This window comes from Theropithecus gelada, chromosome 2 (genome assembly GCF_003255815.1).
Source record: "Theropithecus gelada isolate Dixy chromosome 2, Tgel_1.0, whole genome shotgun sequence".
NCBI lineage: Eukaryota > Metazoa > Chordata > Mammalia > Primates > Cercopithecidae > Theropithecus > Theropithecus gelada.
The window spans coordinates 95725936-95743015 of NC_037669.1; the positions used below are offsets into that span (position 1 = coordinate 95725936).

At 43.2% G+C, this 17080-nt stretch overlaps 2 protein-coding genes across 7 annotated transcripts in view; both read right to left on the reverse strand.

The window, feature by feature from the left end:
• Positions 1-16874, reverse strand: part of LOC112619021 (zinc finger protein 197) — a 56180-nt gene extending 39306 nt beyond the window's left edge. For all 5 annotated transcript variants that reach the window (XM_025376779.1, XM_025376771.1, XM_025376775.1 and 2 more), the window contains exons 1-2: positions 16716-16874; positions 15499-15607 (exon numbers count right to left, since the gene is read on the reverse strand). The gene's annotated coding sequence lies outside the window, so the exon portion shown is untranslated. The remainder of the gene's footprint in view (positions 1-15498; positions 15608-16715) is intronic.
• ZNF660 (zinc finger protein 660) lies at positions 5834-16759 on the reverse strand. 2 transcript variants are annotated; one of them, XM_025376788.1, is made up of 4 exons: positions 16716-16759; positions 15499-15607; positions 14422-14542; positions 6671-7871 (listed from the first exon to the last, which is right to left on the reverse strand). In XM_025376788.1, the coding sequence occupies exon 4, from the start codon at positions 7698-7700 to the stop codon at positions 6705-6707; it is 996 nt and encodes a 331-aa protein (XP_025232573.1). In that variant the 5' UTR covers positions 7701-7871; positions 14422-14542; positions 15499-15607; positions 16716-16759; the 3' UTR covers positions 6671-6704. The 2 variants fall into 2 exon arrangements, with proteins under 2 accessions (XP_025232571.1, XP_025232573.1); XM_025376786.1 differs by lacking the exon at positions 14422-14542 and having other exon boundaries at positions 5834-7871.
• Positions 16875-17080: the final 206 nt, after the last annotated feature.

Consider the following 17080-nt stretch of genomic DNA (forward strand, 5'->3'; position numbering starts at 1 on the left):
GACAGCATTTTCTTTCTGACTCAGTTAACTGCTAATTTGTCATATGATTGTACAAACTTTGGTATAAGTCTCAATAATTTTGTAATTTGTCACAAATCTTCTGTGGGAAGAGTCTTCTGTTCTTCCAAAGGAAAATGGATAATCAGTTTAAAAACAGTCATGTAAAGAGTCAAGGCTCCTGGGCTGGACACAGTGGCTCACACCTGTAATCTCAGTACTTTGGGAGACCAAGGTGGGAGGATTGCTTGAGGTCAGGAGCTCAAGATCAGCCTGGGCAAGGCAACATAGTGAGATTCCTTCTCTACAAAAAAAGAAAAAGAAAAAATCTCAAGGCTCCTAACGGAAAATTTTCTCTGATCCCCATTGCAAAGTTTCGTTTTATATCAATTCCAAGGCCCCACTATAGATATGCTCATTTGGTGGGCCCGGGAAATTTATCTGTAGGTATAAAATTACCTCTTGTGAATCCCAAACTTGGAGTCCACTAGCCTTGGTTTCGGAGACTGGTTACAGCCTTTATATATCTGTAATCCATACAGTCAAATTGTGCCATCTGGATTTGAAATAATCAGAGGGAGGAGTGGGAACTAGTCAGGTCCTGTAACTATGCTGCGCAGAAAGGAGTCTGCCATCTCTTTTTTACCCTCTCAAACCTACCTTCTGGAGCAGCGAGGGACTTCAGAGAACATGGCTGGTTTTTACACAGCCATCTGAGGTCTGCATAGTAGTGGGGGTATGAAGCACGTATGTGGCCAGAGAGAGGGTATGGCACATAGCCCTCTCAAAAAATAACAGAAGGAAAATTTCTAATAGCTAGAGTGCTTACTTACGTATTACTAGTCTGAAAATTACAAACTTCTTGTAGTGTTTGAATGAGAAACCAGCCAGAATCACTTCTTTATTCTAAAAACAGCCACTATGATGGTTAATATTAGGTGTCAACTTGACTGGATTCTGAGATGCCTAGATGGCTGGGGAAGCACTGTTTCTTTGAGTGTCTGTGATGACAGAAAAGGATGACATTTCAGTCAGTGGACTGGGAGAGGAAGACCCACCCTCAATGTCAGTGGGCACCACCTAGTCAGCTGCCAGCACAGCTAGAAGAAAGCAGGCGCAAGAAGGGGGATAAGAAGCTTGCTGGGTCTCCTGTCTCTTCCCATGCCAAGGGCTTTGCTTCCTCTCTTCCTGACTTTAGACATTCTGGGTTCTTCGGTCTTTGGACTCTGGGACTTGCACCAGCAGCCTCCTAGAGGTTCTAGGGCCTCTGGCCTCAGACTGAGGCTGCACTTTAGTTTCCTTGGTTTTGAGGCTTTCAGACTGGGACTGAGCCACACTACCAGCTTCTCTCTTTTGCAGCTTGCAGATGGTCTATGGTGGGACTCTGCCTTAAGCCAATTCTCCCTAGTAAAATTCCTTTTATATATACATACATCCTATTTATTCCATCGTTCTGGAGAAAGAACCCTAATATAGCTACTTAAAGAAAAGCAGATTGAACTATTATTTTCCCACTCTGAACAAAGAAAGTAAGCAAAAAGAAAAAAAAAACGAGTGATATTTATAAGAATAGCAGATGTTTATTGAAGGAATTATCACTATTTCCTGTGAAAACAATTTCATGACTCCAGTTTTGTAACATCAGAGGCTATTAAAGACAGTCTAGTGACTAAAAACAACCTGACAATATGGGCATCTTTTAAATTTTATATTAAAGGGAAAAACAATCAAGAAAGGAAGTCTTGCTGAGGGTACAGAGCCGCAATGAAATTTAGTCTTAAGGGATTTAGATTCAACAGCTACTAATTAATCCTAATTACTCAGCTACTTAAAGCTGTTTTTTACTTCAATTTTCTTCCAAGTAAGACCTAACACAGGACATACCATCTATGAAAAAAGATTTCTAAGTCCAGGGCGACACTTTCCTCTCTAAGCAGAATTCTTTGTCTTACATATTGCCCTCTAATCAAGGCTATATAAAATGAGATTTTCGTATTTTCCTCTCAACTAAAAAGAGCATATATATTTTGATTCTACACAGGAGCAATTCTATATAACCAGGATGTCTGTGGCTAAAATTATTACCTCTTTATATTCCTCAGGATATTCAGTGTACTAAAATAATAAGTGAATAAATGCGAGTAGACAAGAAACCAAATAACAAGAATGAGCAATACACAGTAGTTTAGTGATGTGTATTTCAAAAGCACTGGGTTGGGTTTTTGTGTTTTTTTTTGTTTTGCTTTGTTCTGTTTTTGAGACAGAGTCTTGCTCCGTGGCCTAGGCTGCAGTGCAGAGTCGTGATCATAGCTCACTGTAACAATGAACTCCTGGGCTCAAGTGATCCTCCCACCTCAGCCTCCTGAGTACCTAGGACTACAGGTGTATGCAACCAGGACTGATTAGAGCTAAGTTTCTGATGAAGAGAGAAGAAATGGCAGTACAGAGAGGTACATGACTTGAGAGACACATAAACTAGCAACTGAGGAATGCAGACTAAGGACTGCCCTTGGGGAACAGCCAGGTTTCCATTGGAACAAGAATGTGAAGAAAACACATTCATTCAAGACCAGCCTGACCAACATGGTGAAACCCCGTATCTACTAAAAATACAAAAACTTAGCCAGGTGTGGTGGCAGGCACGTGTAATCCCAGCTACTCGGGAGGCTGAGGCAGGAGAATTGCTTGAACCCAGGAGGCAGAGGTTACAGTGAGCCAAGATCGTGCCATTGCACTCCGGCCTGGGTGACAAGAGCAAAACTCGAAAGAAAGGAAAGAAAAGAAAGAAGGAAAGGAAGGAAGGAAGGAAGGAAGGAAGGAAGGAAGGGAGGGAGGGAGGGAGGGAGGGAGGAAGGAAGGAAGGAAGGAAGGCCAGGTGCAGTGGTTCACGCCTGTAATCCCAGCACTTTGGGAGGCCGAGGAAGGCAGATCTCCTGAGGTCAGGAGTTCAAGATCAGCCTGGCCAACACGGTGAAACCCTATCTCTACTAAAAATACAAAATTAGCCAGGCATGGTGGCAGATGCCTGTAATCTCAGCTACTCGGGAGGCTGAGGCAGGAGAATTGCTTGAACCTGGGAGCCAGAGGTTGCAGTGAGCTGAGAGCTAAGATCGCACCACTGCACTCCAGCATGGGCGACAGCGCGAGATTCTATCTCAAAACAAACAAACAAACAAACAAACAAAAAAACACATTCAAAGAGACAGTTTCTGGTTTCCAGAGGGTATTATGAAAGGGCTTGAAAGGATGGTAAGAGCTGCATGCCTAAACTCTGACTGAGGTAAAAGTTGGTAGCCCTGGGAGACTCCTAGAGAAAGGTGAGTGATCAGTTCAAATTATAGCAGAATGTTTATCTGAAAGGATGCAGGGACCTGTTGTCAAATGTTTATTCCCACAGCTCAAGGCAGGTATTAGCCTAGAAGATGGGTGATGGCCTCCTCAAGGGACCGTAATTCTCACTTGCTTGGGGCAAGAAATATAAAGCTCTCCTATATTCAGATCTCTAGGTATGAGATGGCATCATATCCTTCCTTGAAGATATATACTGTTGAAGATCATAAAGTCTTCTAAGACAAAAAAGAGAGCCTATCTAAAGAAAGTTTTAGGCACTATGACCTGGTGATGAAAAAATGTTTTGGTCAGAGAATATCTGCTCAGCAATATATAAAGCATCAACAATTCTGCTCAGGAATAATATACCAGGTTTGTCCCATGAATGTTGCAAATCTGTCCCAGGCCCTCCAAACCCTGCTTGCAATGACCACATAAAGAACTATTATATCACAAATTATGTGCAAACCACTATCCTATCAAAATAGGACAAAGTAAGTAATTTTTTTTCATACAAATATACGACCTTCACCCTTCACTTCTTTCTTTCCAGTAACAGCAAAAAGAAATATATATGCCTTAAAACTAAATTACGAGGTACAGAGATAGGCCATAAATCTCATTCACAGAACACTGATAGCATCTTCCCTATAAAACCATGGTCAAATAATTGTTAGATACAATCACCTTTCATAGAGGCAGCTATCCGGGAAAATGCCAACTGGTCTCCCACTCGCATTACAGAACCACCATGGTGGGCAGAGGCACTTTGGTATAATGAAGAAAGCATGAATTTCAAAGTCAGATCTGAGCTCAAATCCTGGCTCTGACAACTTAGTGGCCAGTCACCTAACTTCACTGACACTCAATTTTCTTGTATTGTAGTGGGAGGACTAAATAATGTATTATCAAAAATTCCCCAAACAGGCCGGGCGCGGTGGCTCACGCCTGTAATCCCAGCACTTTGGGAGGCCGAGGCGGGCGGATCACGAGGTCAGGAGATCGAGACCATCCTGGCTAACATGGTGAAACCCCGTCTCTACTAAAAATGCAAAAAATTAGCCGGGCGAAGCGGCGGGCGCCTGTAGTCCCAGCTACTCGGGAGGCTGAGGCAGGAGAATGGCGTGAACCCGGGAGGCGGAGCTTGCAGTGAGCCGAGATCGCGCCACTGCACTCCAGCCTGGGCGACTAAGCGAGACTCTGTCTCAAAAAAAAAAAAAAAAAAAAAAATTCCCCAAACAATAATTCACTATGTGCATAAGACAGACAGCAGTGGGCTTAGGGATTCACTGTATACCCAGAGGAATGGCTGCGTTAAAAATAGGGAGATTCTAAGTATTCCAGATTGACTTTGAGCTAAGTATTTAAAATGTTTTAAATATTGGTGGAAGATAGGCTGAGACCTTCAAGGAGGGCTGGTCATAAAGAAAGGCAGAGGAAGATAGAAAACATCTGTTATACTGATTGCTCAACACCCCTCCCTCCCTTCTTCAGGGTGATTTTTCTCAGTGACAGAAGGAACAAACCAGATGAGAAAGCCTCAGCTCCTTTTCCACTTCCCAATTTGAAGGAGTTGTGTGAAGGCAAGATGCAGTTGTGGCCACTGTATTGCCATCATGAGGTTATGAAAAAATGAAAATCAATATGCTGAAAATTATGAAGAGAGAAGTTTGATGAAGTGCTGAGTTGCCAAACCAAACATAGCACTGCTTACCTCTAGATTTCCCCTTAAGCAATCAATCAATGTTCTTAAGGTCTAGGCTGCTAGTACTTGGTATTCCGTTCATTACATCTGAAAATATCCCAAGTACTACCTTACACAAAAATTCTCTTTAATCACTCTCCCTAAAGTGTTTAGAAACACTGCTCCAATGTCCTATACTTAAGATTTTATCATTTACCATCTGTCTGGCTTACCATATATTTCATGCATTACTCACTTAATCCTTACAACAACCTTGTAAGGTAGGTAATTATTCCTTTTTTTTTTTTTTTGAGACGGAGTCTCGCTCTGTCGCCCAGGCTGGAGTGCAGTGGCCGGATCTCAGCTCACTGCAAGCTCCACCTCCCGGGTTTATGCCATTCTCCTGCCTCAGCCTCCCGAGTAGCTGGGACTACAGGCGCCGCCACCACGCCCAGCTAATTTTTTGTATTTTTTAGTAGAGACGGGGTTTCACTGGGTTAGCCAGGATGGTCTTGATCTCCTGACCTCGTGATCCGCCCGTCTCGGCCTCCCAAAGTGCTGGGATTACAGGCTTGAGCCACCGCGCCCAGCCAATTATTCCTTTTTTACACACAGGTCTGAGGCTCAGAGCAGTTAAGTGACTTGTCCAAAACTGATAAGCTAGTTCATGGCAGAACTGGGGTTAGAACATGGATCTCTCCAACCCCAAAGTTTGTTCTTTTAGCCTTTCAGCTCTCTATACCATGTGAAGGCAGAGTCTCCCACTAGTTTTATATGTATCTAACGTTTTTGAGTCTACAATTGTTTCAATTTCAGTTTTTTCTGGTTGTCTAGACATATATTGAAAAGATGAAGCCTAGGTTGTTTTCCATCATCTGCAGATCCTTCCACAGCTGTGGGAAAGGAGGGTTCAGTGAATTTTTGCTGTGTTCTTTTAACCTAACAGTGTTATATTTTGTTGACAACTCTAAAGTCAGCTTGTCTTAAAACTAAAAAAGACAAAGGATTGGTGTTTATGATTTTACTAAACAGGAAACATGCTCTAAAAGGAAGGGACTTGCTTGCGGTTCCACTGCTGCTAAATGCCAATGTCAGGGTGTAATCCCAGGGCTTCGGGCTCTATATACTATGTGCCTTTCATAACACTGCTGAGTGAAAATGAGCATGTCTTCATTGCATTTAAAAAATACTGTGCTTTTTTTCTTGAATATAAAATTAGTATATTCTCATGTAGAAAATCTAGAAAGCATAGAAAAGTACACAGAAGAAAATAGAAGTCACCTATAATCCTATCACCCAGAGATGATCACTGTTAACATTTTGGTTTACTTCCTTCCCAATTTTTCCTATGCATAAATATTTTTTTAAATTTTGGATTGTATGTCATTGTTTTATCTTCCATCTTATCCAAACCATTTCTCCATGGCATTAAATTGTCTTTAAAAATGTTTATAATGGCTGCAGAACCATCACACGGATAGCTCATCATTCATTTCAACCCTGTAATGCTAAAAATCTGGTTTTCTTCTTTCAGTCATATATGATGCTGCCATGAACATCCCTTTCATTAATCTTTGCCTACTTCTAATTATTTTCCCTGTATGATTCTTAGAAGTAGACTTAAAAAGTTGATACTAAAGAACCACTTTTTAGAAAAGCAGCAGTCAGCCCTACTACCCACAATATTTGTTACCTACAAGGTTTCTTTCTCCTCACTATGTTTTCTCTGGTGTTGAATAAGCTGTGAGCTATACCGATAGGCTTTCCCACACTCACTACATTTATAGGGTTTCTCCTTAGTGTGGGTTCTCAAGTGTAGAATAACTTGAGAAGTCTGCCTGAAGGTTTTCCCACATTCGTTACATTTATAGGGTTTCTCTCCAGTGTGAACTCTCTGATGATCAACAAGGTTTCGATTAGAAGTAAAAGCCTTCCCACACTCATTACATTTGTAAGGTTTCTCTCTACGATGAAGTCTCTGGTGTTCATTAAGGGTTTTCCTTAAGATGAAAGCTTTTCCACACTCATCACATTCATAAGGCTTCTCCCCAGTGTGAATTCTCTGATGGTCCATAATCTTTGTATTTGAACCACATGTTTTCCCACACTCCTTACATTTGTAAACTTTTTTTCCTCTGTGCATTTGCCGATGTTGAGTAAGGTTTGAACTACGGCTAAAGGCTTTCCCACACTCAATGCAAGTATAGGGCTTCTCTCCAGTGTGAACTCTGTGATGTGATATAAGGCCCGAACTCCGACTAAAGGCTTTCCCACACTCTTTACATTCATACGTTTTCTCCCCACTGTGGATTCCCTGGTGCCGAATAAGATGTGACTTTCCACTGAAAGATTTCCCACATTCACTGCATGTATAGGGCTTCAGTCCAGTGTGGATTCTCCGATGAACAACAAGGTTAGAGCTATGGCTGAAGGCTTTTCCACACTCCTTACACTTATAGGGTTTCTCTCCCGTGTGGATTCGCTCATGTACCGTGAGGTTTGCACTCTGACTAAAGGCTTTCCCACACTCAGTACATACATACTGTCTCTTTTCAGCCTGAACTCTCTTGTTTGTTGCAGGGTCATAGCACTGACGATCGTCTTTTTCAGATTCTTGGTCACTCCCTTCTGTGAGTACTTTATTGTCTTTAACTGTCTTATGTTTGAAATTTCTTGTTTTTCGCCTCATTTTCTCCTGCTTGGAACATACCAGTGTCCTCTCTAGTCTTCTCTTTCCCTTCAGAGGAGCCTTCTAAATTTTGACTTCCTGGGCAACGTCTCTGTGGAATTCTCTTGAAAGTATGTACTTTTCAGGAATGACGCTTTGGAATTAACTCCGCCTCAGTCCCAGTTTCACCATCTGACAGGAGAAACAGAAATTGCACATGTCACCTATTCTCTGTACCAGAGGAAGGAGAACTATCCACGGACCAGATGTGGTAGACATATGGAAGGGTTAAGTGTTCAAGGGCAGGGGAACAGAGCAAAAAGATGACAAAAATGAAGTTAAACATAGAAGCCAATGTAAAGGCTTATGGAAAGCCAGGGCTGAGGGGAGCCCAACAGGTCCAGGATCAGAATAAGCAATGAATCGTATAAAATCCACCCTAGTTCCTTCCTGCCTCATCTTCTACTCCCTGAATTGGAGCCATCTAGCTCCCTTTTTTTTTTTTTTCTTTTGAGATGGAGTTTTGCCTTGTTGCCCCCGGCTAGAGTGCAATGGCCCGATCTCGGCTCACTGCAACCTCCGCTTCCCAGGTTAAAGCGATTCTCCTGCCTCAGCCTCCCTAGTAGCTGGGATTACAGGCGCCCGCCACCACGCCCAGGTAATTTTTTGTATTTTTAGTAGAGATGCGGTTTCACTATGTTGGCCAGGCTGTCTTGAACTCCTGACCTCAGGCAATCCACCTGCCTCAGCCTCCCAAAGTGCTGGGATTACAGGCGTGAGCCACTGCGCCCAGCTCAGAGCCATCTAACTCCTAATGGCAGGCTCAACTATAATCTGGCCCTAGAAAAAGTGAACTGAAAGATGACTGAACTTTAGATCCGTTTGGCTTTTAGTTCTTGCTAACCTATTCCCCTAGTACTAGTGATACTGTAGTTAGTATGTAAAAGGTGCTCAAAATGGTTTTATAGAATAGCAACTAGGATTCTGTCTTAGGCTGTAAGTAGGTTGTACTTACTTACCTTTTGCTCAAGGTCCAGGTACTAGATCCCAGTTTACATCCTTGCATGTAAGCCCTATCTTGTTAAGTGGTGACACAATTCTTCCAATATTGAGCCTAGTCACATCACAGCCTACTTCACAGGCGCTGGCCTGTAGCTGGATCCAGTTTTATATGCAAGTTTAGTCTGTCTGCTTTTCACCATGCTGTCACTCTGACAGACTGAGACTACTTAAGGGGTGAATCTGAGAGTCTAAATTGGGAAAGAAGGTTAGCTAAAGCATGGCAGACGAAACTCTGATAGGATCTTGCATGGCATAATAGTAAAGTATTTAAGGATGGCAAAAGCATCAGAGTAGGGGCAGGATAACCAAGAGATGCCAATACATGAAACCAAACATCAGAATAAGCAGGGATTTCCCAACTGGTTTGATGTGAAACTCTGGACATACAGGTAACCATGGGACCTTAGAGGGAGTTGGGATGTAAAATAAAGCAAAAAGATAACTACATGATACTAACACATGACTATTTTCCTTACTATGGTCCTTTATAGACTTGCCCACATGTATATTGTCAGACAGTTAAATATATGGTAGATATTATTTCACATCCTACTTCTTGCAGTTCATTTATTTATTTTTTAGTTGATAAAAAAAGTATATATATATTTATGGCATACAACATGTTTTGATAAATGTTTACACATGGAACAGGTAAATCAAGCTAATTAACATATCCATTACTTCACATACTTATTATTTTTTCGTGGTAAGAACATTTAAAATCTTAGCACTTTTCAAGTCTAAATATGTTGATATTAATTATAATTACCATGTCATACAATAGATTTCCTGAAATTATTCCTCCTAATAGAAGTTTTGTATCCTTTGATCAACATCTCCCTAATCATTGCCTCATATTTTTTTTTTTTTTTTTTTTTGAGATGGAGTCTCGCTCTGTCACCCAGGCTAGAGTGCAGTGGTGCAATCTCAGCTCACTACAACCTCCACTTCCTGGGTTCAAGCACTTCTCCCTGCCTCAGCCTCCTGAGTAGCTGGGATTACAGGCATCTGCCACCGCACCTGGCTAGTTTTTATATTTTTCAAGTAGAAATGGGGTTTTGCCATGTTGGCCAGGCTGGTCTTGAACTCCTGACCTCAGGTGATCCACCTGCCTCGGTCTCCCAAAGTGCTGGGATTATAGGCGTGAGCCACTGCGCCCGGCCTCCACTTAATTTTTATGCATATTTTTCCACACTGCTATTTAATCTTCATATGATCAGTGAATTCCTTGTAATTTCCTTCCATTTTGCTAGTGTTGGACATTTCTGTTGTTCCTTGAAGTTAACTACTATCAATAATGCTATCGTAATCTCTTTATACACACAAAATTTCCTTCCTATTAAAATATATTCCTAGGACAAAAGTTCTACAAATGAGTTAATTGGGTCAGAAGGAGTGCAACTGTTGTGCAGTATTGCTTGTTGCTATTCAAAAAAGTTTGATGGGCTGAGCATGGTGGCACACATCTGTAATCCCAGTACTTTGCAAGGCTGAGATGGGAGAATTGCTTGGGCTCAAAAGTTTGAGACCAGCCAGGGTAAGACAGGGAGACTACATCTCTACAAAAAATTTAAAAATTAGTTAGGCATGGTGGTGTGCACCTGTAGTCTCAGTTACTCAGGGGGCTGAAGTGGGAGGATTGCTTGAGCCCAGGAGGTCCAGGCTGCAGTGAGCCCTGATTATGCCACTGCACTTCAGCCTAGGCAAAAGAGCAAGACTTTGTCTCAAAAAAAAAAAAAAAAGGTTTGACCAATTCCCATTGTCCCATAGCTTTCTGATAAATGGAGTCACACTTTCTGGAGAAGGGAAATAGCAAATGGTGGTACTCGAGATTGGCAAAAAGATAACTGCACATATTCAAGTTCACATCTCAGAAGTGCAGGTGCCCAAGGATTCTATTCACAGGCACATACACACAAACTCATGCCCAAGATATGAGGGATAGGACAAGAGAATGGTGAGGCAGGGTGGATTCTTGCCAGGATCCTGGGCTCACCCACATTCAGCTGCTGCTACTTCTCCTAATCATAAAGGATGAAGCAAGTGGAGAAAACAGTGCAAAGCCAGGGGACTGCAATGCAGAGCAGGAGAACAAGTGAACTCACCTTCAAAGTTCTGTGAGAAAGTTGATAGTTTTTTTCTGAATTTCTTTTCAATTTCTAATCTTCTCTGGAACTTCTCTTTTCTTCATACATTTCTTAAACTCATAACTAATGAGCACCCTACTCTGTATATATCCCTGTTCTGGGTCTAACACAGGGAAAATTTAAAGAAGCATTGTTACGGACTGAATGTTTGTGTCCCCCTAACATTTGCATGTTAAAGCTCTAATCCCCAGTGTGACTGTATTTGGAGACGGGGCCTCTAAGGAGATAATTAAGGTTACATGAGGTCATAAGGGTAGGCCCTGATCCATCAAAATTAGTGAGTTTATAAAAAGAAACACAAAAAAGCTCTCTCACATGCTCTCCCTCTCTCCACACACATGCACACAAAGGCCATGAGAATACATAGCAAAAAGATGGCCAGCTACAAGCCAGAATGAGAGCCCTCTACCAGAAACCGAAATGACGAGGCACATGGATCTCACACTTCTAGGCTCCAGAACTGTGAGAAAATAAGTTTCTGTTGTTTAAGCCACTCAGTTTATGGCATTTTGTTATGGTAACCCAAACAGACTAATACAAGCATGAAATATCATACTCCCTTTAAAGAGCTTACAATGGGGTAGTATGGCAAAACAATAAGAGAGCAAATTCAAATTTACAATTTACGCAAGCAGGAGATGAAGGGGACTAGGGGAGGGAGGGAGCAATTACCAAGGCATGGAATGATGGAGAAAAGCATTTTAAAAAGGCAGAATTTAGGCTGAGCCCTGGAGAATAAGCTGTGTTTTCTCAAAAAATAAATAAATAAAAATAAAAAGGCACAGAGTTGATATACATGAAAATAAATGGGAGATCATAATATTATATAAGCTTCATGTAGGCAGGGATTTTGTCCACCCTGCTTACCCTGTATTCCTAGCACTACAATAGTCCCAGGCACATGGTAAGTGCTCAACACTTGTTGTTGGAATGAACAAAATAAGAAAGAATCAAGCTGCCTGAAGTGATTCCAACCAGAATACTGAGATTACAAGATGAAAAATATAGACATAAACTGATGGTCAAAGGGAAACCGGTTCTAAACAGAAGAGTGAAATCTATCCTTAATTTTCTGTCTTCATTCTATATTCTTTTTTTCTACCTTGCTATTTTCCACTCTTGTTATTTTCCTTCTTTTTCTCACTTAACAATATAGTTTTTCAAGCATTACCATGCACTTCCCCTAGTTCCCACAGTTCCTCTCCTACCACCTCCCAGAACATTCACGTTTCTCTCAGCTTAATGAAATGGAAAACAGAGGAGAGAGGCAGCTGGGATAACCCATGGGGAGTAAATTGAGGGAAATAGAAAGTAAAGAATCCAAGAGATGTCAAGTAGGGCAATCATACATCCTGGTTTTCCCAGAATAGTGCTAGTTTAGGCCTACTATCCCTGCATATTTAATAGTGGCCCCCTTAACTCACAAAAGTATCCCCGTTTGGACAATAAATTTTGCATTACCCTACCCAAAAGTGAAATTAGCAAAAGAACTCTTTAGGAAGATTAGCCCAGATGGATTAGAGGGGGTTAAAAAGAAAAAAGGAAGGGAAATGAATTAGGAGACAACACTAGGAATGCAGTACGAGTGAACACTGGAGGGTCTGGCACGTTGTAGGTACCCAATACATGTTTTTGAATGAATGAACAAATGAAGAAGATAGCAAGACCCTAATCCAAGATGAGAGAACAGAGAACAATGAAGTCTAGCTATTTTCAGGAACGCATCCACATGTATAACGCACACATCCATATATCCTTTGAATACAGAGGATGGACTGAAGGAAACAATCCAAGGTCATCAGATCCATGTCTGAATACCAAGAATGGTAGCGTCACTAAGCAAGATAGGGACACGCAGAAACATTTTAGACAAGGGGAAGAGGAATATATCACGAAGGCAAATTTGAGAATGATAAGACAGAAAGGACAGAGGAAGTCATGAAAATGTATAAACTTACTGAGGGCTGGGCACAGTGGCTCACTTCTATAATCCCAGCACTCTGGTAGGGTGAGGTGGGAGGTCTGCCTGAGCCCAGGTGTTTGATCAGCCTGGGTAAAAAAATTTTAAAAAGTGAGCCAGGTGTGGTGGCACATGCCTGTGGTCCCAGCTACTTGGGAGGCTGAGGGAGTTTGAGGCTGCAGTGAGCCATGATCACGCCACCACACTCCAGCCTGGCAGACAGTGAGACCTTGTCTCAAAATAAATAAATACATTTAAAAAATAAAAAACGGATAATCTTACTGAGAAAGGGATTTGGGTTAGAAGAGTGATATCATTTAGATGTTCCCTCCAAATCTCACACTGAAATGTAATCTTCTATGTTGGAGGTGGGGCCTGTTGGGAGGTGACTGGATCATGTGGGTAGATTTCTCATGAATGGCTTATTGCCATCCTCTTGGTTCTGCCCTTGTGATAGTGAGTGAGTTCTCGTGAGATCATGTTGTTTAAAAGTGTGTGGTATCCCTCCGCCTTGCTCTTGCTCCTACTCTCACTGTGCTCTGCCTCCTCCCATTTCACACTCCACTATGCGTAAAAGCTTCCTGAGGCCTCCCCAGAAACTGAACAGATGCTGGTACCATGCTTCCTGTACAGCCTGCAGAACCATGAATCAGTTTAAACTCTTTTCTTTACAATTTACCCAGTCACAGGTATTTCTTTTTTTTCTTTTTTCTTTTTCTTTTTTTTTCTGGGATGAAGTTTTGCTCTTGTTGCCCAGGCTGCAGTGCAATGGTGTGATCTTGGCTCACCGCAACCTCTGCCTCCTGGGTTCAAGTGATTCTCCTGCCTCAGCCTCCTAAGTAGCTGGGATTACAGGCATGCACCACCACGCCCAGCTAATTTTTTGTATTTTTAGTAGAGACAGGGTTTCTTCATGTTGGTCAGGCTGGTCTCGAACTCCCAACCTCAGGTGATCTGCCCGCCTCGGCCTCCCAAAGTGCTGGGGTTGCAGGCGTGAGCCACCCACCCGGTTAGTATTTCTTTATAGCAACATAAGAACAACCTAACACAAAGGGGCAGGCAGGGAGAAAGAGAAATGCACAGTAATGCATTGTGAGAAAGCCCAGGGTCGTGATGGAGGAGCTGAGGAGGAAGCAGGACCAGACAGGAGATCAAAGAGGGCCAAATGAGGAGAGTTTGATCAAAAAGAAACCCGTTTGCTCTCTTGTGCCTGATTGAATAGGAAATTCCCTCAGAAATCCTGGAAGAATTCCTAGGTACTAAGGAAGTAGGGTCTTGGCTGGGGAAGTTTGGAAGGAAACATGAGGTCATGGGCCAGTAGGACACTAGGGGTATCTGTACAGTTGTACAGAAAAGCAAAATCTCAGATAGCCAGTGAACGTATGAGGACTGATAAGGCCCTGCAGATCTCTAACCCACAAATCTCTGAGACTGGTAGGTAAGTTTTCTAATCCTAGGACCACCATCCATTTCAGACTGTGACAAATACATAAAGGGTAGAGTCCTACTGAGAGAGAGAGAGAGAGAGAACGAGAGAGAGAGAACGAGAGAGAGAGAGAGAGAGAGGCTTTACTTGGAGGCTGTCTTCCTTTAATTCACCAGCATCATCTGCCTGTTCAAGTCCTTCTAAGCAATGGTTACATGGTCCTTGGTTATTGATTAGGTGCAATGGAGTAAGGAATAAGAGGGAATACCTGAAAATGAATTCAAGGGATGGATAAGTGAAATGTAAACATTGAAAGAAAAAAAAGAATTAGAAGAAAATATCAAGGGACTACTTGATCTCAGGGAAAGGCCTAAGCCTCAAACATAAAACAAAAGCTAACACCGTGTGAAAAAGCTGATATATCTGACACATAAAACTTTCTGTATTCCAAAAAAATGCCACAACAAATCTATAATATAGAGTTTGCCTTATACTGGAATTGTTTGTGTGTATGTCTGTGTCCTTCCTCACACGCATACATTAAACTCTACGCCCTCAGACAGCAGATCCCGTGAGATTTGCCTGTAGCTACTACACAGTGTCTGACACAAAGAGGGCTCAGTCAGCGTTGTTTGATTTGAAATGGTAAATTAAACACGTTTAAGATTCTATCTAACACCTGGAGTGCACCTAGGGATGCTGAGAGCCAAATCCGCACATCACTACTGCCATCCCTCCTCTACGTGTTTGTCCTTGTTGTGCTTCATATTATTGGAAAACACCATAATGGTGTGTTTGCATTCTTGGTAATTCTGTCTCAATAGAGCCATCCCAGGGACTAAATTCCCTAAGAGACTGACCTGGTCCCACTATTCAGAGACTCTCAGTATGTCAGAGCTGGAAGGCACCTCCCAATCTATCCAGTCTTACATCCAAATGCACGGAAGGAAAACTTGGAAATTAGAGGAAAACTGGGACTCAAATCCAAGTCCCATGACACCCAATTTTGAGTTCTACTACATCACCCTTATTCCCATCTCAAACAAAACTCTACTCCTCAAGGTCCAGAGGCCCCCTGCCCACTTCAGTGCCTTTCTCCTATTTGACAAATAACCACTCAGAAAAGCTTCCTTTCAACCCTGGTGCCCACAAGCAGGATTCCTGTGCCCAGACCAACTTCACAATCTAGGTCTCACCTGCCCAGGAGAGAATGGAATGACTCACCCATATTCCTGTGCACAGCAGCCTCAATCCAAAGGATCTGCCCAGCACAGATCTTGCCTGATCTCCTCCTTGAGTTCAGTGAAGAAGTTCCTAAGAGGGTCTTGAGTCACTGTAAACAGATATAAATGACTGAGTTCTCTGAGACCTGAACTCCAAGTGGATACTCAGGGCAGTGTCCCATCTTTGGGTAACTTCCCTTCCTATAGAACTGTGGGCAGTAAGAAGGATCATTTCCAGTGTAAAGATGAGGGAATGAAGTTCCCAGGGATTGAACGACTTGCCCAGGGTCCTATAGCTAGTGAGTGATTAAAAAGCCTTCTGTGTCTCCAGGAAATCCTAATTCCATCACACCACAGCTTTCCCTTTTCACCCACTCCATCCATATCTAAAAGCTTCCATATTCTCATCTAACTGCAAAATACAGTGCAGTGGAGAACTTCTTTGCAATCCAGCTTTCCACAGAAAGTCTGCACAAGGGGGATGAGAGAGAGAACTTTGCTGAGTCAAGTGTCTTTAGGAAGACAGAAAGAAACAAGGCTTTAAAAGAGCACTACAAAAAGCATGTTTCTTTTTTTCTGTTTACCCATTTCTTAGGATTACTAAGCCTCAAATATGTTTTGTGTTTCCCCCTCCAGATCCCCAGACCCTGCTTCTAACCCTTCAAGCTTGTTCCATTTCTCCCCTACCAGAATTTAGTTCTGCCCCGTACACAACCATAACTCCAGGACCTAGCACACTACTAGGTTAGTGCTCAATAAATATTTGTTGAATGAATGAATGAATGAATGAATGAATGAGTAACTTTGGGCAAGACTCCGTTCTCCTCTCTGGGCCCCAGGTTCCTCACTGGTAACGGGAGGGATATTGGACTGGTGATGTGAGTCAAATACTCAGGGGCTCTGGAGTCCTCTGACAGCCTAGGCAGGACTCGACCGCTGTTACCCGGACGGCCCACTGCTTAGGAGCGGGGACGACACAGTGCTGTCACCACGGCCAGCCTGGTCCAAGTGAGCAGCTACGAGGAGTCGGAGACTAGACTCGAGACAAAGGGGCAGCAGTGAACGAGAGAAGGGGGAGGCCCACAACGACCCTTTGGCTGCCGCGCCCATCTCAGCAGTGGGCAGCCGCAGAGGAGCCCTGGCCTCCCGGCCTGCGTCTCCCTCACGCTCCCAGAACCCGGCCCGACCCCCCACGTCAGGCTGTAGAGCACCCCTCACCGAAAGCGCCAGACCCACATCTTGAACAAAGCGCAGAAGGAACTGCGTCAGCAACTCCCAGCTAACTCCCAGCCTGTCCCTCCGGCCGTTCTAGGCTTCGTGAGGTTTCCACATCTCTGTGCCCGCGGGTTGGAGTCCCCCCCGCCCCTCACCAGCCCCGCGCGGTCTGCCGGCGTTCTGGCCCTGCCTCCCTTCCGGGCTTTGCCCTATCTCTGGATGAAAGGGCTTGGAGACTTCAGCCAATGTGAGGAGGGCCCTGGAAAGGGTGGAAGCTGGGCAGGGTGCTTGCTTAGGGCGGAAAGAGACCGAGCAACTGGGTGGCCAGGCTGCCAGTCTCAGGCTGAGACTCCCTGAAGTTACACCCC

Bases quoted from the DNA above. Each gene is read 5' to 3' on its own strand.
- ZNF660 (XM_025376786.1), bottom strand. From the start codon at position 7,700: ATGAGGCGAAAAACAAGAAATTTCAAACATAAGACAGTTAAAGACAAT.